The following is an 18596-nucleotide window of genomic DNA, read 5'->3' as shown; positions in this document are numbered from 1 at the left end:
CATCGTTTCTTACTGTATTCACGGAGACAAGAGCCGTCGCTATTTTCATTTTTAAACACTGGCAGTCTGTATAATTCATAAACACATCTTCATTCTTTATAAATCTCTCCAACAGTGTAGCATTCGCCGTTAGCCACAGAGCACAGCCTCAAACTCATTCAGAATCAAATGTAAACAATATAAAAGCATACAATACTCACATAATCCAATGCATGCATGCCACATGCATGACGAACACTTTGTAAAGATCCATTTGAGGGTTATATTAGCTGTGTAAACTTTGTTTATGCACTGTTTAAGGCAAGCGCGAGCTCCGGGGGCGGAGAGCACGAGATTTAAAGGGGCCACACAGCATAAATCGGCTCATTTATAATGATGCCCCAAAATAGGCAGTTAAAAAAATTAATTAAAAAAAATCTATGGGGTATTTTGAGCTGAAACTTCAGAGACACATTCAGGGGACACCTTAGACTTATATTACGTCTTGTAAAAAAACATTCAATGGCACCTTCTTTTCTTTAAAAAAAAAGCAAAACCTGATGTTTACAATGGAAATTAATGGGGCCAATCTGTACACATTGAAAATACTCACTGTTTCAAAAGTACAGCAAAAAAGAAAAAGAAAAAATTAAACAATATGAAATATTGTTAGTGTGGGGTTAAAGTTACACCAATGTTATGACACAAAGGCTGTTGACTGAGTTTAACTTGTATTGAACCTGGAATATTCCTTTAACGAAAGCAAAAACTAAAGTACAATTTATTTTAGAAAGTTAAAATCCTGTCTTGAATTAAACAAATGCCTGTGAGGCTTTTTAAAGTAACTGTTAACGCTACCTTTTCCTGAGACTAAGGATTTTCAGAGCAGATACTGAGGACAGCAGTCTGATAATGGCAAACACCTTGTGCTGAGTAGGTGGAAAAAAAATGGAAACTGTAGAGTTCTTTCCCCTCATGAACCGCCAAGGGTGCGATGACCCCCTGATACAGAGCGAGTTTGCTAGCTCCAGTTTTCTCATACAGCTCCCACAATAGCGTGTTTGGAAGCTGCCTGCCGGCATTGCTTAATTAGGCGAGGAGTTGATTAATTTGCACTAATTGACAGCTAATTAAAGGCCTGAGGGCACATCGGATTGACGTCTGTTAGGGCAGCAAGGCCCATCGAGGTCAGCCCGTCGGGTTGTTTATGGCTGCTCTAATGTTTCTCCTTTCTTCCCTTCGTCCTGGAGACAGCCCCTCTGTGGGGAATGACCCTCAACTTAAGGAGGATGTCTGGACAGGACCTCTTTGACAGGCAGAGACTACTGGCGGGTGCCATTATGTGAACCGCAACTTCCGTGATGTCAGTTTACTGGCTGGTCCATTCACAACAGTCATTGTACATCACTACTGTCACAATGTATGAGGGCAACAAAGTGTAACAGACGCAATTGTACAAAACCAATGAGTGCAAAGTTCTGTCAAACTTCATAAAGTCTATGACCGTAGACTTGAAGTCAACATTAAATCAATTTAGATTTTTATGGAATATTGCAGTATTTATCAAATTATTCATCCACATAAACGATTTCCTTTTAAAAAATTCATGTGCCCTCATAATCTTTAATCAAAATAATGTCCCCTCCTCTTTGAAATGACATCTCTTCTCTGATTTTCGGCGTGAGTGCGGGACAACTTGTCAATCGCATGAGATCACAGCAATAGCAAACCACAATGATCCAATCAATTCCCGATGGACAAAATCAAGTACAGCCGTACATTGAGAAGCAGTTTCATTGGGATATATGTTACAACAGGAAGAAAAGATCATTGCAACTTCAGTTTCATGCCGGCTTTAAGGTCCCATGGCCAAGTTTTTTTTCATTCCAGGGGTAAACAGAAGTTTGAAATACTTGAACAGTGGTATACTATTAGCCAACATCCCAATGCTGCGCTGCTTGGAATTGCAGATGAATATGTAAACATGTGTTGTATGCTTTTATCTAAAAAAAAAAAAAAAAAGAAAAAGCACAGCAAAAATGACAGCGGTGAGAAAACAGCAGCTGGTAAAGAATCTGATCATAGTGATGTGATATGCTTTCACGAGTTTGCAAATATTTTTGAACTCCTGAAACAAACTTCAAACGAACTTAAACGGCTTGATTTTGAAATGACGTCACAGCAGTTTATTCTTTGATTTCGCTTGATGTATATACAGTTGTGGTCAGAATTATTGGCACCCTTGGTAAATATGATCAAAGATGACTGTAAAAATAAATCTGCATTGTTTTTTCTTTTGACCTTTAATTCATAAAATTAACAAAAATCTAACCTTTCATTGAAGGAAAAGAATTAAAAAGGGGGGGGGGGGTCTCATTATGAAATAAATTTTTTTCTCCAAAACATGTTGGCCACAATTATCGGCACCCTTTTATAATACTTTTTATACCATTTATAATACTTTTTGCAACCTCCTTTTCCCAACAGAACAGCTCTGAGTCTTCACCTACAATGCCTGATGAGTTTGGAGAACACCTGACAAGAGATCAGAGATCATTCCTTCATGCAGAATCTCTCCGGATCCTTCAGATTCCAGATCCATGTTGGTGCTTCTTCTCTTCAGTTCACTCCACTCAGTTTCTTTAGGGTTCAGGTCAAGGGAATTGGGATGGTCATGACAGAAGCTTCATTTTGTGCTCAGTGACACATTTTTGTGTTGGTTTTGATGTTTGTTTTGGATCATTGTCCTGATGGACAATCCAACCATGGCCCATTACTGGATTTCTAGTAAAAGCGGTCAGGTTTTGATTTATATCTGTTAGTATTTGATAGAATCCATGATGCCATGTATCTGAACAAGATGTCCAGGACCTTCAGCAGAAAATTAGGCCCACAACATTAAAGATCCAGCAGTATATTTAACCGTGGGCATGGGGTACTTTTTCTTCATGTGTGCACCAAACCCATCTGGTGGGTTTGCTGCAAAAAAGCTCTTTTTTTTAACGTTTTATCTGACCATAGAAGCCGGTCCTGTTTGAAGTTCCAGTCTTGTCTGACAACTGAATATGCTGGAGGTTGTTTCTGGGTGAGAGCAGAGGATTTTTCTTGAAACCCTCCCAAACAACTTGTGGGGATGTAGGTGCTTTTGATAATTTTTTTAGGCTTTCTGAGACTCAAGACTCATCTAATCTCTGCGATTCTCCAGCTGTGATCCTTGGAGAGTATTTGTCCACTCAAACTTTCCTCCTCACCACGCATTAAGATGATTTAGACACATGATTTGTAACATCTTTAGTTGATTGGAACTTCTTAATTATTGCCCTTATGGTGGAAATGGGGATTTTCAATGCTTTAGCATTTTTCTTATAGCCACTTTCTATATTGTGAAGCTCAGCAGTTTTTTTGCTGCACATCAGAACTATATTCTTTGGTTTTACTCAATGTGATGAATGATTAAGGGAATTTGGCCTTTGTGTTTCCTCATGTTTATACTCCTGTGGAACAGGAAGTCATGGCTGGACAATTTCATGGTCCTAGTCTGCCTGGTGTGCTAAAAAAAAAAAAAAAGGGAATATGAGTGGGAATATACTTCAGAGATATTTTACTCATTAAAAATTCTAGGGGTGCCAATAATTGTGGCCAATGTGTATTAGAGAAAAACATTTATTTCATAATGTGATTTTTCCCCCACTTTCAATTGTTGTACTTTAGATTTTTGCTAATTTTATGAATTAAAGATCAAAATAATAAACAATGCAGATTTATTTTTATAGTCATCTTTGATCATATTTACCAAGGGTGCCAATAATTCTGAGCACCACTGTAAGGGCCTTTAGTAAAAGCTAGTATGAAAATTCAGCTAGTATGTGAGACTATTTGCCAGAAGTTAAGGTTGTTTGCCAGAGAATTTGCAAGCTTACTTCACTTTAAACTTGCAATAAAAAGCTTGTTTAGTCAGTTTAAAAAAAGAGGGGCAAATCTGGGGCCTCCAGAGTGGGATCAGGCACCAGTAGCTTTGCAGGGTTTAAATCAGCAGCTTCCTTGTTCTGTGTGAATCAGAAAGACAATTAGGGGCTTATTAGACACTGGGGGAGAGGCGCACCCCTAAGAATTGGTGGGAGCATGAGTGAATACTCGCCAACCACAGCATCTACGACATCTCCAGCCGAGAACAGTCCTGGCCACTGTCTCACCTAATTATGCTCGCCAGAACGTTCTTTGTTTGCCGTTCAGCATGCCTGTCTGATTCCCTTTTCTCCCGGACCGTTCGCGCCAATGTCCCTGGAAGTGTGCTAATTAGAGAAGAAATGGCCCTAGTAATTATGTCAACTCTTGTTAACAGGGATGACAATGAGCAATATTATTTTTACGCAATGTTTTGTACTGGGGGCCTTCAAAACTTCCAATTCCCATTAAATAGAAAAAATGGCCTTACACTTGTGTGGAAGCACTCTCATGTCAAAGCCTTTTACATGTCCGGAGCAAAAGAGAGACGTTAATGGAGCAGTCGATGGAGTGGCACAGGCATGAAGTTATTGCCCTAATTAAAAGTTTGAACGCTACTTCATGAACTTCCTCATTGTTTCATGGAAGCTACTTTTAGGAGATGCCATTGGCTGGCCAATGGAAAACAAAGCTGCACTAGCTGAAGCCAAAAGCAAAAGTGTTTAAAATGTACATCATCATAATAATAATAATAATAATATCAGCTTTTTTTCCCAGCAGGGCATGTAGGCGAACACAACCAACTGTACTTCATTTAAACGACACAGACATTTTATTAAAACAATTGAAGTTGTATTAAACTGTATTAAACACAGCAGAGTGAAAAATAAATACATTTATGAACAGCGGTCACCATCTGGGTCTTCACTTTTTGGGTCTCTCCAAGATGTTCAGGAATTTCCCTCTCGTCATTTCTCGGGCTGGAAAAGGACAATGAAGTTAACAGGTTATTGCACTATAATATGAAAGACAAAGTCTTCAAACCTTGTTAGATTCACATTAAGTAACTTTAAATGACATTTTTTTAATCAGGGAAAGTGAGATCCTGAGAAATTAAATATAATTTACTTATTTACTTAAAAAGTAAATATAAAGTACTACATTAAAGTGGTTCTAAAGAACCCATTTTTTCATCTTCATTCTCAAAGCTCCAACATAATCTACAGCACACTCTCCTTATCGTTTAGAAATTGAGGTGTAACAGCTATGACCCCTCCAGTGGTCAGGCTGACACAGGCACTGATGAGCTGTTGGGTGTTTTTCTGGCAGGAAAACGATGGGTGTGAGGGACAGGGTAAACAACGATGGTGGGCAGCAGATAATAAAATAATGTGGCGGACTGTAATTTAGATGAGCTGCCCGGTGTGGCGTGTTAATGACAGGAGCAAGTGTCAGTGAATTCACCTTCAACTTTCCATCACTGGATTAAACATGATGCTACCTGGATTTAGATTTAGATCATTAAACCATCACTTCAAACATTTTATTTTCAAATATTAAAAAGAAAATTGGAGTTTAAAAGTAAAAGAAATCAGCAAATCAAGATGAAATAAGGCAATAAAGAAACAATAGTTTATTTATTTTATTATATTATATATATATTGTTGTGAAATACTATTAAAATATTATTACAATCATTACTCCAGACTTCAGTGTCATACGATCCACCAGAAAACATTATAATATGCTGATTTGTTGCTCAATAATCATTTTTTATTATTATCAATGTTGAATTTTTTTTTCAGGATTCTTTGATGAATGGAAAGTTCAAAAGAACAGCATTATATTATCAATTTCATTCATTTGAAACAGGAATCTTTTGTAACATCATAAATGTCTTTACTTTCACTTTTGATGCATTCTTGCTAAATAAAAATATTAATTTCTTAAAAAAAAAAAAAAAAAAAATATCTTACTGGCCCCAAAATGTACTAACCCACAACTGAAAATGTGTACGAATATACTTAAAAGGTATTTTAGAATATTATAAATTAAATTTAATATTCTTTTTAATTGACTTTATATTCATCACACATGAATGTAACATGGTGTGTCATAACCAGTTTAAAGAGTTGAATGAAGCTTAGGGTCACCCTAACCCTAACCATAGGGTCAACTTAAATTTCAGTATATTAATACAATGGATATCAATATTATTAGTAAAAAAAAAAAAACTTAAGTAATGTCGAGCATTATAAGATATTACAGTCATTAAACATCCCACTGCAGTCTCAATGTAAGAGATTAGTGCTTTAAGTACTTTCCATAAGTACATGTGTGTCTTAATCCCAGGTTTAATGTCAATGATAGGGCAGCTAACGCTTTGTTAAATGGGCCACTGGTTTCTGGAGGGGTCCATGAACGGGGGAAAGAGATTTGTCATAGCTAAACTAACAACTCTAACTCTTACTACCCCTCTCCGAATCTCCCTCACATGTTCTGTCCAAAACAATACAGGAGTCTGTCTGGCCAAGCATTCTCCCATGAGACCCCTTCACCAGAGTGCACCCCTCTGATCCACTCATTAATTAGATTTCCATTTATCCACAATTCCCGTCAGAGCAGAAGAGAAATGATTTGCATTGAGTGAGTTAGATTAAAAAGGGGAGTGTTGAGGGTCCTGCCAGCAAGCCTTGCTCAAACACACATTCACACACACAAACATACACACACACACACACAAGTATGTGCATTTACACACACGCACAAAGCTGGTGCTGTCACTGGACGGGGCAGATCAATACTGATTAGCAGGAGTTAGAGATTTGTTTAGTTGATTAGAAAGGTCAATTACTAATTCTGTACTTAGTTAATCAGCAGCTTGTTGCCGGTGACATCCATACTAAATGACATATTATGGATTCCAGAGGCCATATTATCTTCTTGATGGTGCTTGTACACCCGTTCATATTTGAACAATACAAATATGCTACATGATGAGTTAATAGGCAAAATAATGGGAACAGAAATAAGCTGGTATATAAGCAAAATCAAAAATGGTTACGTTTTGTTAGTTTGTTTTAAAATAATGTTTTGTTTATATAAAATAAAAATATATACATATCTGCAAATATTAAATTATAGATCTTATATATATATATATATATATATATATATATATATATATATATATATATATATATTATAAATCAAACATGTTACCATTAAACTTTTTTTCTTTCAAAATGAATGCAGTTTAACAGACATGAATGGTCTTTCATCTTGGGCATCTTTTAGAGGCCATTACGGCACATCTGGAGACAAGATGGTTTGTTTTTAACAGAGGAGAAAATGAATTCCTGGACCTTAAACTGAATTTTCTCCAAAACCTGACTGCCCCAATTCACTTTCATTAGAAGTCAAACACACTAATCGTGCCCCTGTTGCACATCTGAAACTGCCACTTGGCTATTACGGGGAGTAATCTTTATTTAATAGATTTAACATCCATTCTCGCTGCCTGAACCTCATGGGACGGGGGAGGACAGACACACGCTCGCACACAAACCCACCCTCCCGTCCCCGCGTTGGAACACATACACCTGATGCTCATGTTTGTGTTCAAAATTCAATTACCTACTTATTGATACTTCACAGAGATATTTAAGATGCAGACATGGTGAGTGATTTCCCAAGGGAGCCACTGCTTCCTCTTAATGTCCCAGCCGAGAGCTCTCCTCTTCTTACCCCTCCCTCCAACCGCTTGACACCACGAATCATTACACACACGCGCTCACGCACGCTGCCAGCCCTGCCACAGCCTATCCCTGTTCAAGAGGTGTCCTTATTAATAGGCAATCAGTCAAAATTCATTCATTAAAAACCCTAAAAGGTTTCACACAGGCGCTATGATTAGCTGGGAAAGAAAATCCAATGAATTCCTAATGTATTTATGGAAATAAGGTGTCATTTCCGATCTGTTGACAGAGGTGGTGGCTAGGACAGAGAAGGAAGAACGATTTAGATGAATTCCCTCCACTTTTCCGCTATACTGGTCCAAATTCCATGCCGAGCTCGGGTGTATCTGTGCAGTCGAAGAGTCTGAATGACGTCATAGCATGTCAGGGTCAAAGTGAATAAACTAATACACTGCAAAAATTTTTTTTTTTTTTACTTGTTTTACAGTGCAAATACATAAACATTCTTAAATCAAGATAAATTTATTGAGAAGCAAACTTACTAAGAGTTAAACGAAACAAAGTTATTCATATATTTTCGTCAAACGAAAATATATGAATAAAGCAGTTTAGTCCATATTTTCTGAAGGGACTAGATCGCTTTATATGATGATTGAATTTAGGCTTTTATTCACATATAAACATTGATCAGCAAACATAAACTGAAGCTCATCCGTACATACTTGACACGTGAGAACGTGATGCGTAACATGAGAATGAACCTCATTGGTTCTCGCATCAGTTGATGAATGTTTATATGTGAATAAAAGCCTAAATTCAATCTGTTCATCATATTAAGCGATCAAGCTTCTTCAGAAAATTTGGACTAAACCACTCAATTCAATTATTAATTAATATAGATTAGTTTTATGATCCCTTTATGAACTTTTTGAAGCATCAAAGTGGTAGTTTGGTGGACTGTCAATGGAGAGACAGAAATCTCTCAGATTACATTAAAAAAAAAAAAAAATCTTCATTTGTGTTTCGACAATGAACGAAAGTCTTACGGGTTTGGAACTACATGCAAGTAAATGATAACAGAATTCTCATTTTTGGATGAACTAACCCTTTACTTACAGTATTAAGGGTTTTCTGAAATAAATTATCAAAATTAAGTGAGTTTATACTTAAAACAAGAAAAAAATATCTGCCAATGGGATCAGAAAAATAAACTTCATTTAATTCAAAGTAAAAACAAGTTTTATTTTTCTTATCCCATATTGTCTTTGTTTTGAGCATAAAGTCACTTAATCCAGATGTTTTTTTGTTTTTGTTTTTTAAGAAAAACAAGACTTTATATCTTATGTCATTATCTTGATTTAAAAATGTTTAGGTATTTTACTGAAAACATGCCAAAAAACACTTTAGAAAATCATTTTTTTTTTTTGCAGTACGAAGTTAAGGATTATATTTTGAATGTGATACCGCAAACATTCCTGCTCCATTCTGCCATTATATTAGCCACAAAGATTCAGGAATCCAGCAGGACTGTGTGAGGGGAGGGGAAGATGAGAGGACAGGAAGACAGAGGAGAGTAAAGTCGAGGAGAGCTTTCCCCCAGCTCAGCCTGTCATCTAGCAGCACTTCATAACTGCTTGCCCCTGCGGTCAGGTGTCTCTGATGGATTGATGGAAGCACATTACTAGGGTAGGGTAGCATCACTGCAATCATATTCAGCGACACACTCCGCTTAATAGAGAAGAGATTGATCTAGGGGAGGAGGCAGTGAACATTGGGGCCATTAGTGCTGGATGGGTCTGACCTTCATACTGGGTTCAAGAATAGATTGAACAGAAGGAGGTTCTTGGACGTTGTGAGTTTTGTTCCTTTCTGAATCTTTAACATTTATCATATGCATCTAGACCAGTTAACCTCCTATATGAATAACCATATATGGGTCAACGACATGACACCCAGTTTTTATGCAAAGATCTATTTATTTGTTCAAAAATGCATAAAAAATGCAATTAATGCACACAATCCCTTGAATATACCTCCTCTGACCATTTTTTTTACATTTCTGTATTAAAATTCATTTTGATCTTTTTGGAGGAAAGGAGATTAAAAATGACAAACTCCTAATATTATAATAAAGGAAAAGCCTTATTTAAAAAAAAAAGTATTTTTGCATATTCTTGTTTCTTATGAAAAATATTTTAACAAAACTTCTTTACTGCTAATTAATATTTTAAAAAGTTTCATCCACCAAATCAAAATCAATGTAAAGAAAGCAACATGAATCATAGAGATGACCCCAGAGTGCAGACACTCAAGTGCACATCAAGGTCAATAGGCCAGTCCAAAAACCAAAAATTGCGGTTTTGCCAACTAGAGAGAGTGTATACGTGACAGGATGTAAGCATGCAAGACTGTCCCAGATCTTAAAAACGCAAAAGCTCAGTGCCCTTAACGCACAATAAACTAACATACACTTATCTTGAATACCACTAGAATGCCCCGAAATTGCGAGATGTGTAAATTAATTAGATAAAATATTTAATTTGGTAGAAAAAAGATGTTTTACACTTAATTAGAAGCACCACAATTACTAAATTGTGTCATCTGTTATACCGACTACGAAACAGACGTTTATTTTAAAAATTCAGAGTACTGAAAATCAAAATAGAGCTCTGTAAACACTTGCATTTTTACAACACTATAAGTGTGTCCCATTGGGCAATCAAAATCACTTGCAGTTTTCAAGCCCACTTGAACACTTGGGCCAAATACAGGAAATACATCATGTAAGTAGACAAGTGCAAAAACTGCAAGTGCAGGTAATTGGACAGGCCAAATAAGTCTCTAAAATATCAGATAATTTGGCCTTTTTATTACAAGGAAAGGCAAGATCAGGTTGTAAAATGTTATGTGGTGTGACTCAAAAATGTAATGATATTTATGAATTAATAATTCATGTTTGTTTATACACAAATATACAGTAGTGGCCAAAGTATTGTCAGGCCTAGGAAAATTGACATCTTTAATATTTTAATAAAGGATGTATATATATATATATATATATATATATATATATATATATATATATATATATATATATATATATATATATATATATATATATATATTTTTTTTTTTTATTAATTAATTAATTTATTTATTTATTTATTTATTTTTTTACTTAAGTCGTTTTATTTGTGACACAATGAAACATGTCAAATTGTACCCAATGTTTGAACAGGCCATCATACAAGAAAAGTATGAACATGCAAAAACATGAGAACCATCAAAATAATAATAACTTATGATTTGGTCAATGTATGCTTTTTTGTTTTTCTATACATTTTTATTTTTTTTGCATAGTAAAATAAAAAAAAAACAGATAGATAGATAGACTGACTTGATTTTTAAAAGACGTTTCCTTTTCTTTATTATAGACACTCTAATTTGTCATTGAGCCATATATGCTCCTACCGTATCATCTGTAATAAATAGTAATCATGATATCTATCCAGGGAAACATGAGACTAACTAGAACACCATATTTTCTGAAGAAAGTGTAATTGCCACTTGACTGTACAAAACATGCCGCCATGTTACTAGAATGGCTGCCAGAGTTTTGCTTTACAACTGCAAAGGTTTTTTAGTACATTCCTAATTCTTCTTAGAAAAGTAACAGCCCACCTCTCCACAACAAGCGGCATGATTTGAGGTGATCGAGAAGATTATTCATGTTCAAACCTCAGGGTTAGGCAGTTTTGAAAACCATTTATTGGGCATTATTAAAGGATTAGTTCATCCAAAAATGAAATTTCTGTTATTAATTACTCACCCTCATATCATTCCACACCCGTAAGACCTTTGATCATCTTCAGAACACAAATTAAGATATTTTTGATGGAATCTGAGGGTATCTGATCTACACATAGGCAGCGACGTCATTGCACCTTTACCACTACAGTGGTTCAACCTTAATGTTATGAAGTGACGAGAATACTTTTTGTGCGCAAAAACAAAACAAAAATAACGACTTTATTCAACAATTTGAACCGCTGTCATACCTAGTGAACTCAGTGCAGGCTTCCTTGTTTACGCGCGAATGCCAACTCAGTATTGGCCGAAGCTGAACACGTGAGCAGCACGATGCATGCATGTGATGCTGACACAGGATCCAGCCAATAATGAGCCGGCATTCAGACGTAATCAAGGAAGCCTGCACTGAGTTCACTAGGGATAACAATGGTTCAAATTTTTGAATAAAGTCATTATTTATGTTTTGTTTTTGTGCACATTGCTTCATAACATTAAGGTTGAACCACTGCAGTCACATTGACTATTTTATCCATGTTTTTAACTACACCTGCACATCAAAAGGTGCAATGACGTGGATCAGAGTCTTACGGGTGTGGAACGACATGAGGGTAAGTAATTAATGACAGAATTTTCATTTTTGGGTGAACTAACCCTTTAATACATTTTATGCATTCCTATTTTCTTGCTGCTTATTTAGGTTCAAAACACAAAAAAGCAGTTGTAATCTTGTTAGACCAACAAAATATTTCCAAATTATTTAACACCCCATTAAAAATAACACCCCCACAATTACTCAAGTACAAACAAGTGTGTTACATCATCTGTGCAAGCCGCCGCAGTGGAATCGGAGGTATCATCAGCATCGCCTGAGGCCTGGCTGTCCCAGAGGAGCACTCTCCATTCAATTACCTTCAATAACAGTACTTATCAGTGTAGTGACTGGTCCTGTGGGAGCGGAGGGCCTGATGACCATGCTCAGCAGCCCCCCGACAGCAGCATTCATCACGGCCTGGAGCAGATGGGTACTGGTGGGGGGCTGGAGGGGTAGGCACGCGTCAGGCCCTCCCACAACGACCCTGATCAGCGTCACTCAGCTTGGAGAGGAGGGGTTAACGTCCCCAAGGAGACTGGTGTGGCACATGTCATGCTCACACACACAAATAAATACACACGCACATGATATCCTTATGTGCCTATGGTCGCACCCCTCACGCAGCAGTTGCAGATGAAAATGTGCTGATCCACTCAACACCAAGCTATGAAAATACTTAATATACACTTATTTATACATTTTAAGCTTAACATAAGTCCACGATTAATCAAAGCTTAATATATGCTGCCGTTGATCATATTTTTCCACCCCAAACATAAGCAGCTAATGCATCTAAAGGCTCGGCATCTGCATGTGCCTGAGTCGAAGAACTAAATAAATATATAAATCAAATGTGTGGCTGATAACCTTGCCTTTGGGGTGAGTTTTCACTGCCTGATTGCATTATCCCCATTAACTGGATCACGACTTTAATGGCCGCCGAGCCAAAGATGCAGTAAATCTTCCTCCTCCTCCTCCTCACCCTCCCGTCTCCTAACACTACCTCTCATCAGCTCGTTTAAAAGCACTGAAGAGAGAAAGAAACATGATGAAAAAGTAGCTCAGATTTACAAGGCTTCCCCTGACAGCCAGGAGAAGGAAGAAAATTAAACCACACCACATTAAAGGGCGCTGCGTTAAATGCTGCACTGAGCCGAATGATAATCGTAATTCCATATCTGTCTCCTCAGACTAGGAGGTATTACATACAAGTACGCTTACTTAAAATATTTTTATGGTATTGAAATATAGAATATAGAAATGATGCAGAATAATATAATGAATTGATGTAAGCACAGAGCGGATTACAGCTTAGTTCCCCTACATTCATGTTACACATGTGAACAGAAGGGTCCAAACATCCGAGACCATATTGTGAATCTTCAATTTTTTTTTTTTTTTTATCTGAACCTTTAAATACAGTATTACGATTAAAAAAAAAAAATTAATACAAAGAAACATTATAATGTACACTACTGTTCAAACATTTGGGGTTAGTAATATTTTTATTGTTTCTGAAAGGTGGCTCTTATGCTCACCAAAGCTGCATTTTTTTGATGATATAGTAAAACTGTATTGCGAGATATTATTACAATTTAAAATTTGTAACATTTTCAAATATTTATTCTATTTTTAGCAGCCACTAGTGTCGTATGTTCCTTCAGAATTAATTCTAATATGCTGATTTGCTGCTCAAGAAACATTTATTATTATCATCAATGTTGAGAACAATTGTGCTTAATATTTTTGTGGAAACTGATACATTTTAAGATGAATAGAAAATTCTATTTGAAATAAAAATCTTTTGTAAAACTGTAAATGTCTTTACGGTCACTTTTGATCAATTAAAAGGTGCTAAAGAGGATATTTTCGTCGACTGAGAAACCAAAGACTGTAACTGAGTTTTTGAAATGAGCGCATGCATAAGAACTCCTAAACGATTGGCTGATGTTTTTAAGGCCCTACCTCGTGCACAGATGATGTATATTAATATTATTCCTTTCAGTGCACCTAATAAATAGTCTTTTATCAGTTAGTAAAGACAGTTTCCAGTAATATTGCAAAAATGTATAAAACAAAACATCCTCTTTAGCACCTTTAAAACATCCTGGCTGACTTAAAGTATTAATTTCTTAAAAAAAAAAAAAAAAAAAAAAAAGAAAACTTTGCACTCTCTTTAACTAATCTAAGCAAATTTATGACATCATCATGTGAACGCCTTTGCACTGACGTTCAGACTTTGGATCATTCTTAAATTATGCTGGAAAAAAAAAAATTATAATTTGGTTTTACACAAAACTTCTGGGAGTTCATGCAGCTGACTTTTTTCTAACTATTATTTCCCTCAATGGCATAGAGCTGTGACAAATTATGTTTGGCATAATCTTGGTTGAACGAGCCTACTTTAATCATGCGTCTTGATGGAGATTTTACAAATCAACAGTGAACTCACAAGGAGACCTCTCATCACTTCACCAGTATATTTTCCACTTTACAGCACCAAGTTTGACCAGACTTAAGTAACCAGTGGGTGGGTATAGCCAAAGATACATAAGAAACAAATGTGAAAACAAACTCACACTAAATCAGTTTTGTCATGCACAGGTTATATATTAGATGGAGAGGACCTGCTTCCAGAAATTGGAAATTAAATTTCTTACTGCTGTTAAAAAGAATAAATGTCTTGAAGTAGGTTGCATTCCTACAGAAGTCACCATGAACAAGCAGAGGACAAAATGACTGGAGGGTGGAGACAGCTACGTTGACTTATTACACTGCAAGGAAGCTTACTGAGTGCAAAGTCGAACATATTAAATGGAGGCAGAACAGACTCCGGTTATGCCTTTCTACCTGCCATTGTTACATAGCAAAAGCGGCATGGAAGCTAAATCCAAAAATGAGATATTTACCCCAGAAATATGCATTTAGACAGCATTCATGTACTTTTACAGAAATATAAATAAAAATATTGCTATGGGATATTCTAAATATTAAATGATAAAACATTAACTGATACATTAAAAATATAAAAAATATGGAACTTATGCTCTGTCTCTTAAAAAACGCATAAATATTCAGTAAATAAAGCAAAGTATATTAATATAAAACATTAAGTTATTATTTTATGCACCATTTACAACCAAAGACATTATAAAATAAGTAATATGGAGATCCTCTTTACTCAAATGTAATAGAATAATTTATGAATAAATATTATTTTTTCAAGTCAGAAAGACATTTAATTTCTATGCATGTTCAGAAAATGGACCCCTTTCACATTTCCGGGGTTCTCAGAAGCGGATGTCGTCATAGGGTAAACTTCTGTAGCAGTCAACGGGAGATGACAGCAGATATAAATTTTGTAATAGCAAAGGAAAAAACACATGATATTGTATCCACAACTTTCCAAAAGAGAGATGTCAAATTTGTCATCTCTCCCTCAGCCGTTGTATTAGAAACACCCTCGCAACAGGGGTAATTGGTTTTTTTTGTCATTTACTGACAAGGTAATTTAACACAATGTATAGCTTTATAAATGTGTATAAAAAAAAAAATGAAAATATGAAAAACTTTACTAGACATCTACGAAAATGCGTCACCACAGTCTGGGTTCATAATAGGGTAAATTCAAGTAAACTGGGAAACTTGAGTTAGAGATTTTAACCAAATTCATACGTCTCTCCTTGAAGGAATGCTTGTTGAGGGACGTTTTTGAACATGCTACATAAAAGGTCAAAATGTCAGATTGAATGTAATATATTTGAAACAAGTGTTTACAAATGGTTTGGAGTAGTCACTTTCAAATTGTGCAAGATTTGTACATTTGATGCCCATTTTCATCTAGTAAATCATGGAAACACTTATCTTTCCTGTAATCCTGCCAGTATGGATTATGGCTTCATCTAGCAATTCTGCGATATAACATTTCAGAGCTACTGGGCAACAAGCCAGTTCTGTTTAAATATAGAGTGGGGATTCATTTGAGACTTATCAAATAAAATAAAAAAATAAAAAATAGCATTTTTTCAGTAATGATGAAATTTTTCAGGTAGGTTTTAGACAGATTTACATTCTAGATCATTTATAATCATTTATATGTTTTAAAGAACCTGTATCATAAATCTAACAGCAGGAAAAACTGTTTTTCGATCAACTTCACCCAAAAAAAAAAAAAAAAAAAAAGGCAAAATATTTAATGGTCTTAATTTTAATCACATATCACTGGTCAGGAAATTAGCAAAAATTCCACAAATACTGTAGATAAAGTAACTTAGCACAGAATAGCCTTTCCCTTTGATTTCTTTAAATGTTTAAGCCATGTGAGTAAACTTGCAGAAAGATTTTTTTATAGGAAGAAGTCAGTGTTGTTAGACTCATTGTTAATGGCTTAAAACTTAAAAATCTGGACTCTGACCAGGCCGATACATAAAACTGATGGACTTGTTCTCAACTTCTCAAGCTACTTCTTGGTTGTTTTTGCAGTTTGGCCAGGTGCATTGTCTTGTTGAAAAATAACATCTGATCATTCCTCTTTAGATAACAACTTTTCATTTGTGGGAAGCAAGCCATTCTGCGATATTCTCCCGCACTCCAAAGCATTAAATGACTTTTCATAGTGAAATAGTTCATCAATACCAGCAGCTAAAAAGGCTCCACACAAAAGCACATCTTCCTCTATGCTTCACTGTGGTAGAGATTCATTTATTATTATATTTCTCAGCAGATTTTCTAAGACACCGCTCCGGAGCATCACCATGCTACTCGTGTTCCATTGCGATCCATCACTCCTCACACAACTTCCAATATAAAAACATTGTTCTGTCTTTTCTGAGACAGCAATGGCTTTTTAAGTAGTGCATTTGCTTAACTTTCGCTAATTTCCCGACCAATCATTTGTGGTTAAGACAATTAAAAACTTAGCGTTTAGCCCTTTTTTCCCCAGGAGTGTAAATGTGTAAAATGCCTTAATATATAACAGATGTGTTTGCGTTTGTGAATTTTTTTTTAACCTTTGGTAATAACGCCATCTAGTGGAGGCTTTGCAAAGTCACTGCATAAACGGTGAACTGATGCACTGACAGTTTCTAAGAAACTAAGATTACTTACACTCCTCCAAGCCCAACTGATAAGCAAGATTCTGCAGTCCCTTCACCTTCTCCATCAGATTTGCTGTGGTCAGACTTCCTAATTCTAAAACAAACCAAGAAGACCCAATCACATCTAATATGTATTGACCTATGCCAATGACGGCACAAATAAGTTAACAAAAATGACCACACTTTTCTAAATTCACATTGCAATTTATCAAACCATTATTAATCTCTTCAACTGAAGAAAGCATGTCACATGGGGCCATGACAATTAAACAATATTCATTTCAATATTCATTTGTTTTATTTGATTAAAAAGGCAACAGACCTTTCAACATTTCAATATCTTCTGACTCCAGTTCAGCCATCCACTTGGGCGGAGAATTTGTGATAGGCTGAAATAAAAAATAGAAGTCTTAATTTCATCTCTCATGTTTGAAAATAATTTATTATAATTTGATTTAATTAGATTTTTTTACTCACATTTTTGAAGGATGCAGCGAATTCTGAGACACCCGGTACTGTTAAAATATCAAAGAAGAACATGGGACTTTCAAACAACATTCAAAGATACATAAAAAAAGCCCTTCACAACATCTGTGAGTGTGGCATCTTAAAAAAATACTATTTGTTGTCAAAATCAATAACATTAAACAATCAAACTTACACTGCTCTGGCCACAAGTCAGGTGAAGCCCGGTCAAGTTTTTCAAAACTCAGCAGAGAGGACTCGAAGTCCTCACCTATATATAGAAAAAAACAATCATATATGCTCTTTATTACAACACTGGTTCAGATAAAATCGATCAGTATTGACATTTTGTTTTTTTTAAAAAGGCATTGATTACAAAAAGAACTGATATTAGAGCTATTCTAATACATGTACAAGTTTAAATACTGCGATTTTGGGAACAGTAATCCTTGTTATTTAAGATATAATATTAGTATACAAGTAATGTTATGACAGATCACAATAGGGGGGGGTTAAAATTATGATTACTCAGTAGTGCATTGTTGTGATCAAGCTGAGCTAGCTGCATTGAAGAGCAATGTTTGTCAAAAATAAACAAAAATACATATTTAAAAATAAAAGCAAGATACAACAAAAGTAATATTTTCCAGCATGACCTCTGCATAATCGCATTCGTAAAATATTTAAGACAGTAAGTTAACTGATGTCGCTTGACACGTAGCTTGCTAATGACTGACTCCAAACAATTTTATGACGCTATTCCGTGGTGAAAGCTTATTTTGAAACTCAATTCGAGCATTTTTTAAGAGGATATGCTGCATAGCATAACAGTTTACAATGTTTAATCGGTCCGTTGCACTGCTACATTAACAACTAACGCTGCCAGGGAAAATAGGAATTAAAATTTACCTCCATTCGGAGACGCCATCTTGACAACAACACACGTGATTCGAGGCAGCCAATGGCTGAAGGTCGTGGACACCTGTAGCCCCGCCCTCTCGTGTTGTGCGA

General features: G+C 35.7%; 1 protein-coding gene across 2 annotated transcripts; it reads right to left on the bottom strand.

Annotated features, from left to right (window-relative positions):
• Positions 1-401: 401 nt before the first annotated feature.
• On the bottom strand, positions 402-18533 carry lin52 (lin-52 DREAM MuvB core complex component). Of its 2 annotated transcripts, XM_067367286.1 has the most exons (7): positions 18495-18533; positions 17782-17856; positions 17598-17635; positions 17443-17509; positions 17131-17214; positions 4819-4904; positions 402-3529 (listed from the first exon to the last, which is right to left on the bottom strand). In XM_067367286.1, exons 1-6 carry the CDS (start codon positions 18511-18513, stop codon positions 4849-4851), a joined length of 339 nt encoding a protein of 112 aa, XP_067223387.1. In that variant the 5' UTR covers positions 18514-18533; the 3' UTR covers positions 402-3529; positions 4819-4848. The 2 variants fall into 2 exon arrangements, with proteins under 2 accessions (XP_067223387.1, XP_067223386.1); XM_067367285.1 differs by lacking the exon at positions 402-3529 and having other exon boundaries at positions 4316-4904.
• Between the last annotated feature and the right edge of the window lie 63 nt (positions 18534-18596).

This window comes from Chanodichthys erythropterus, chromosome 18 (genome assembly GCF_024489055.1).
Source record: "Chanodichthys erythropterus isolate Z2021 chromosome 18, ASM2448905v1, whole genome shotgun sequence".
NCBI lineage: Eukaryota > Metazoa > Chordata > Actinopteri > Cypriniformes > Xenocyprididae > Chanodichthys > Chanodichthys erythropterus.
The sequence above is the reverse complement of the archived record's forward strand: the minus strand, read 5'-3'. Positions and strand labels throughout refer to the sequence as shown.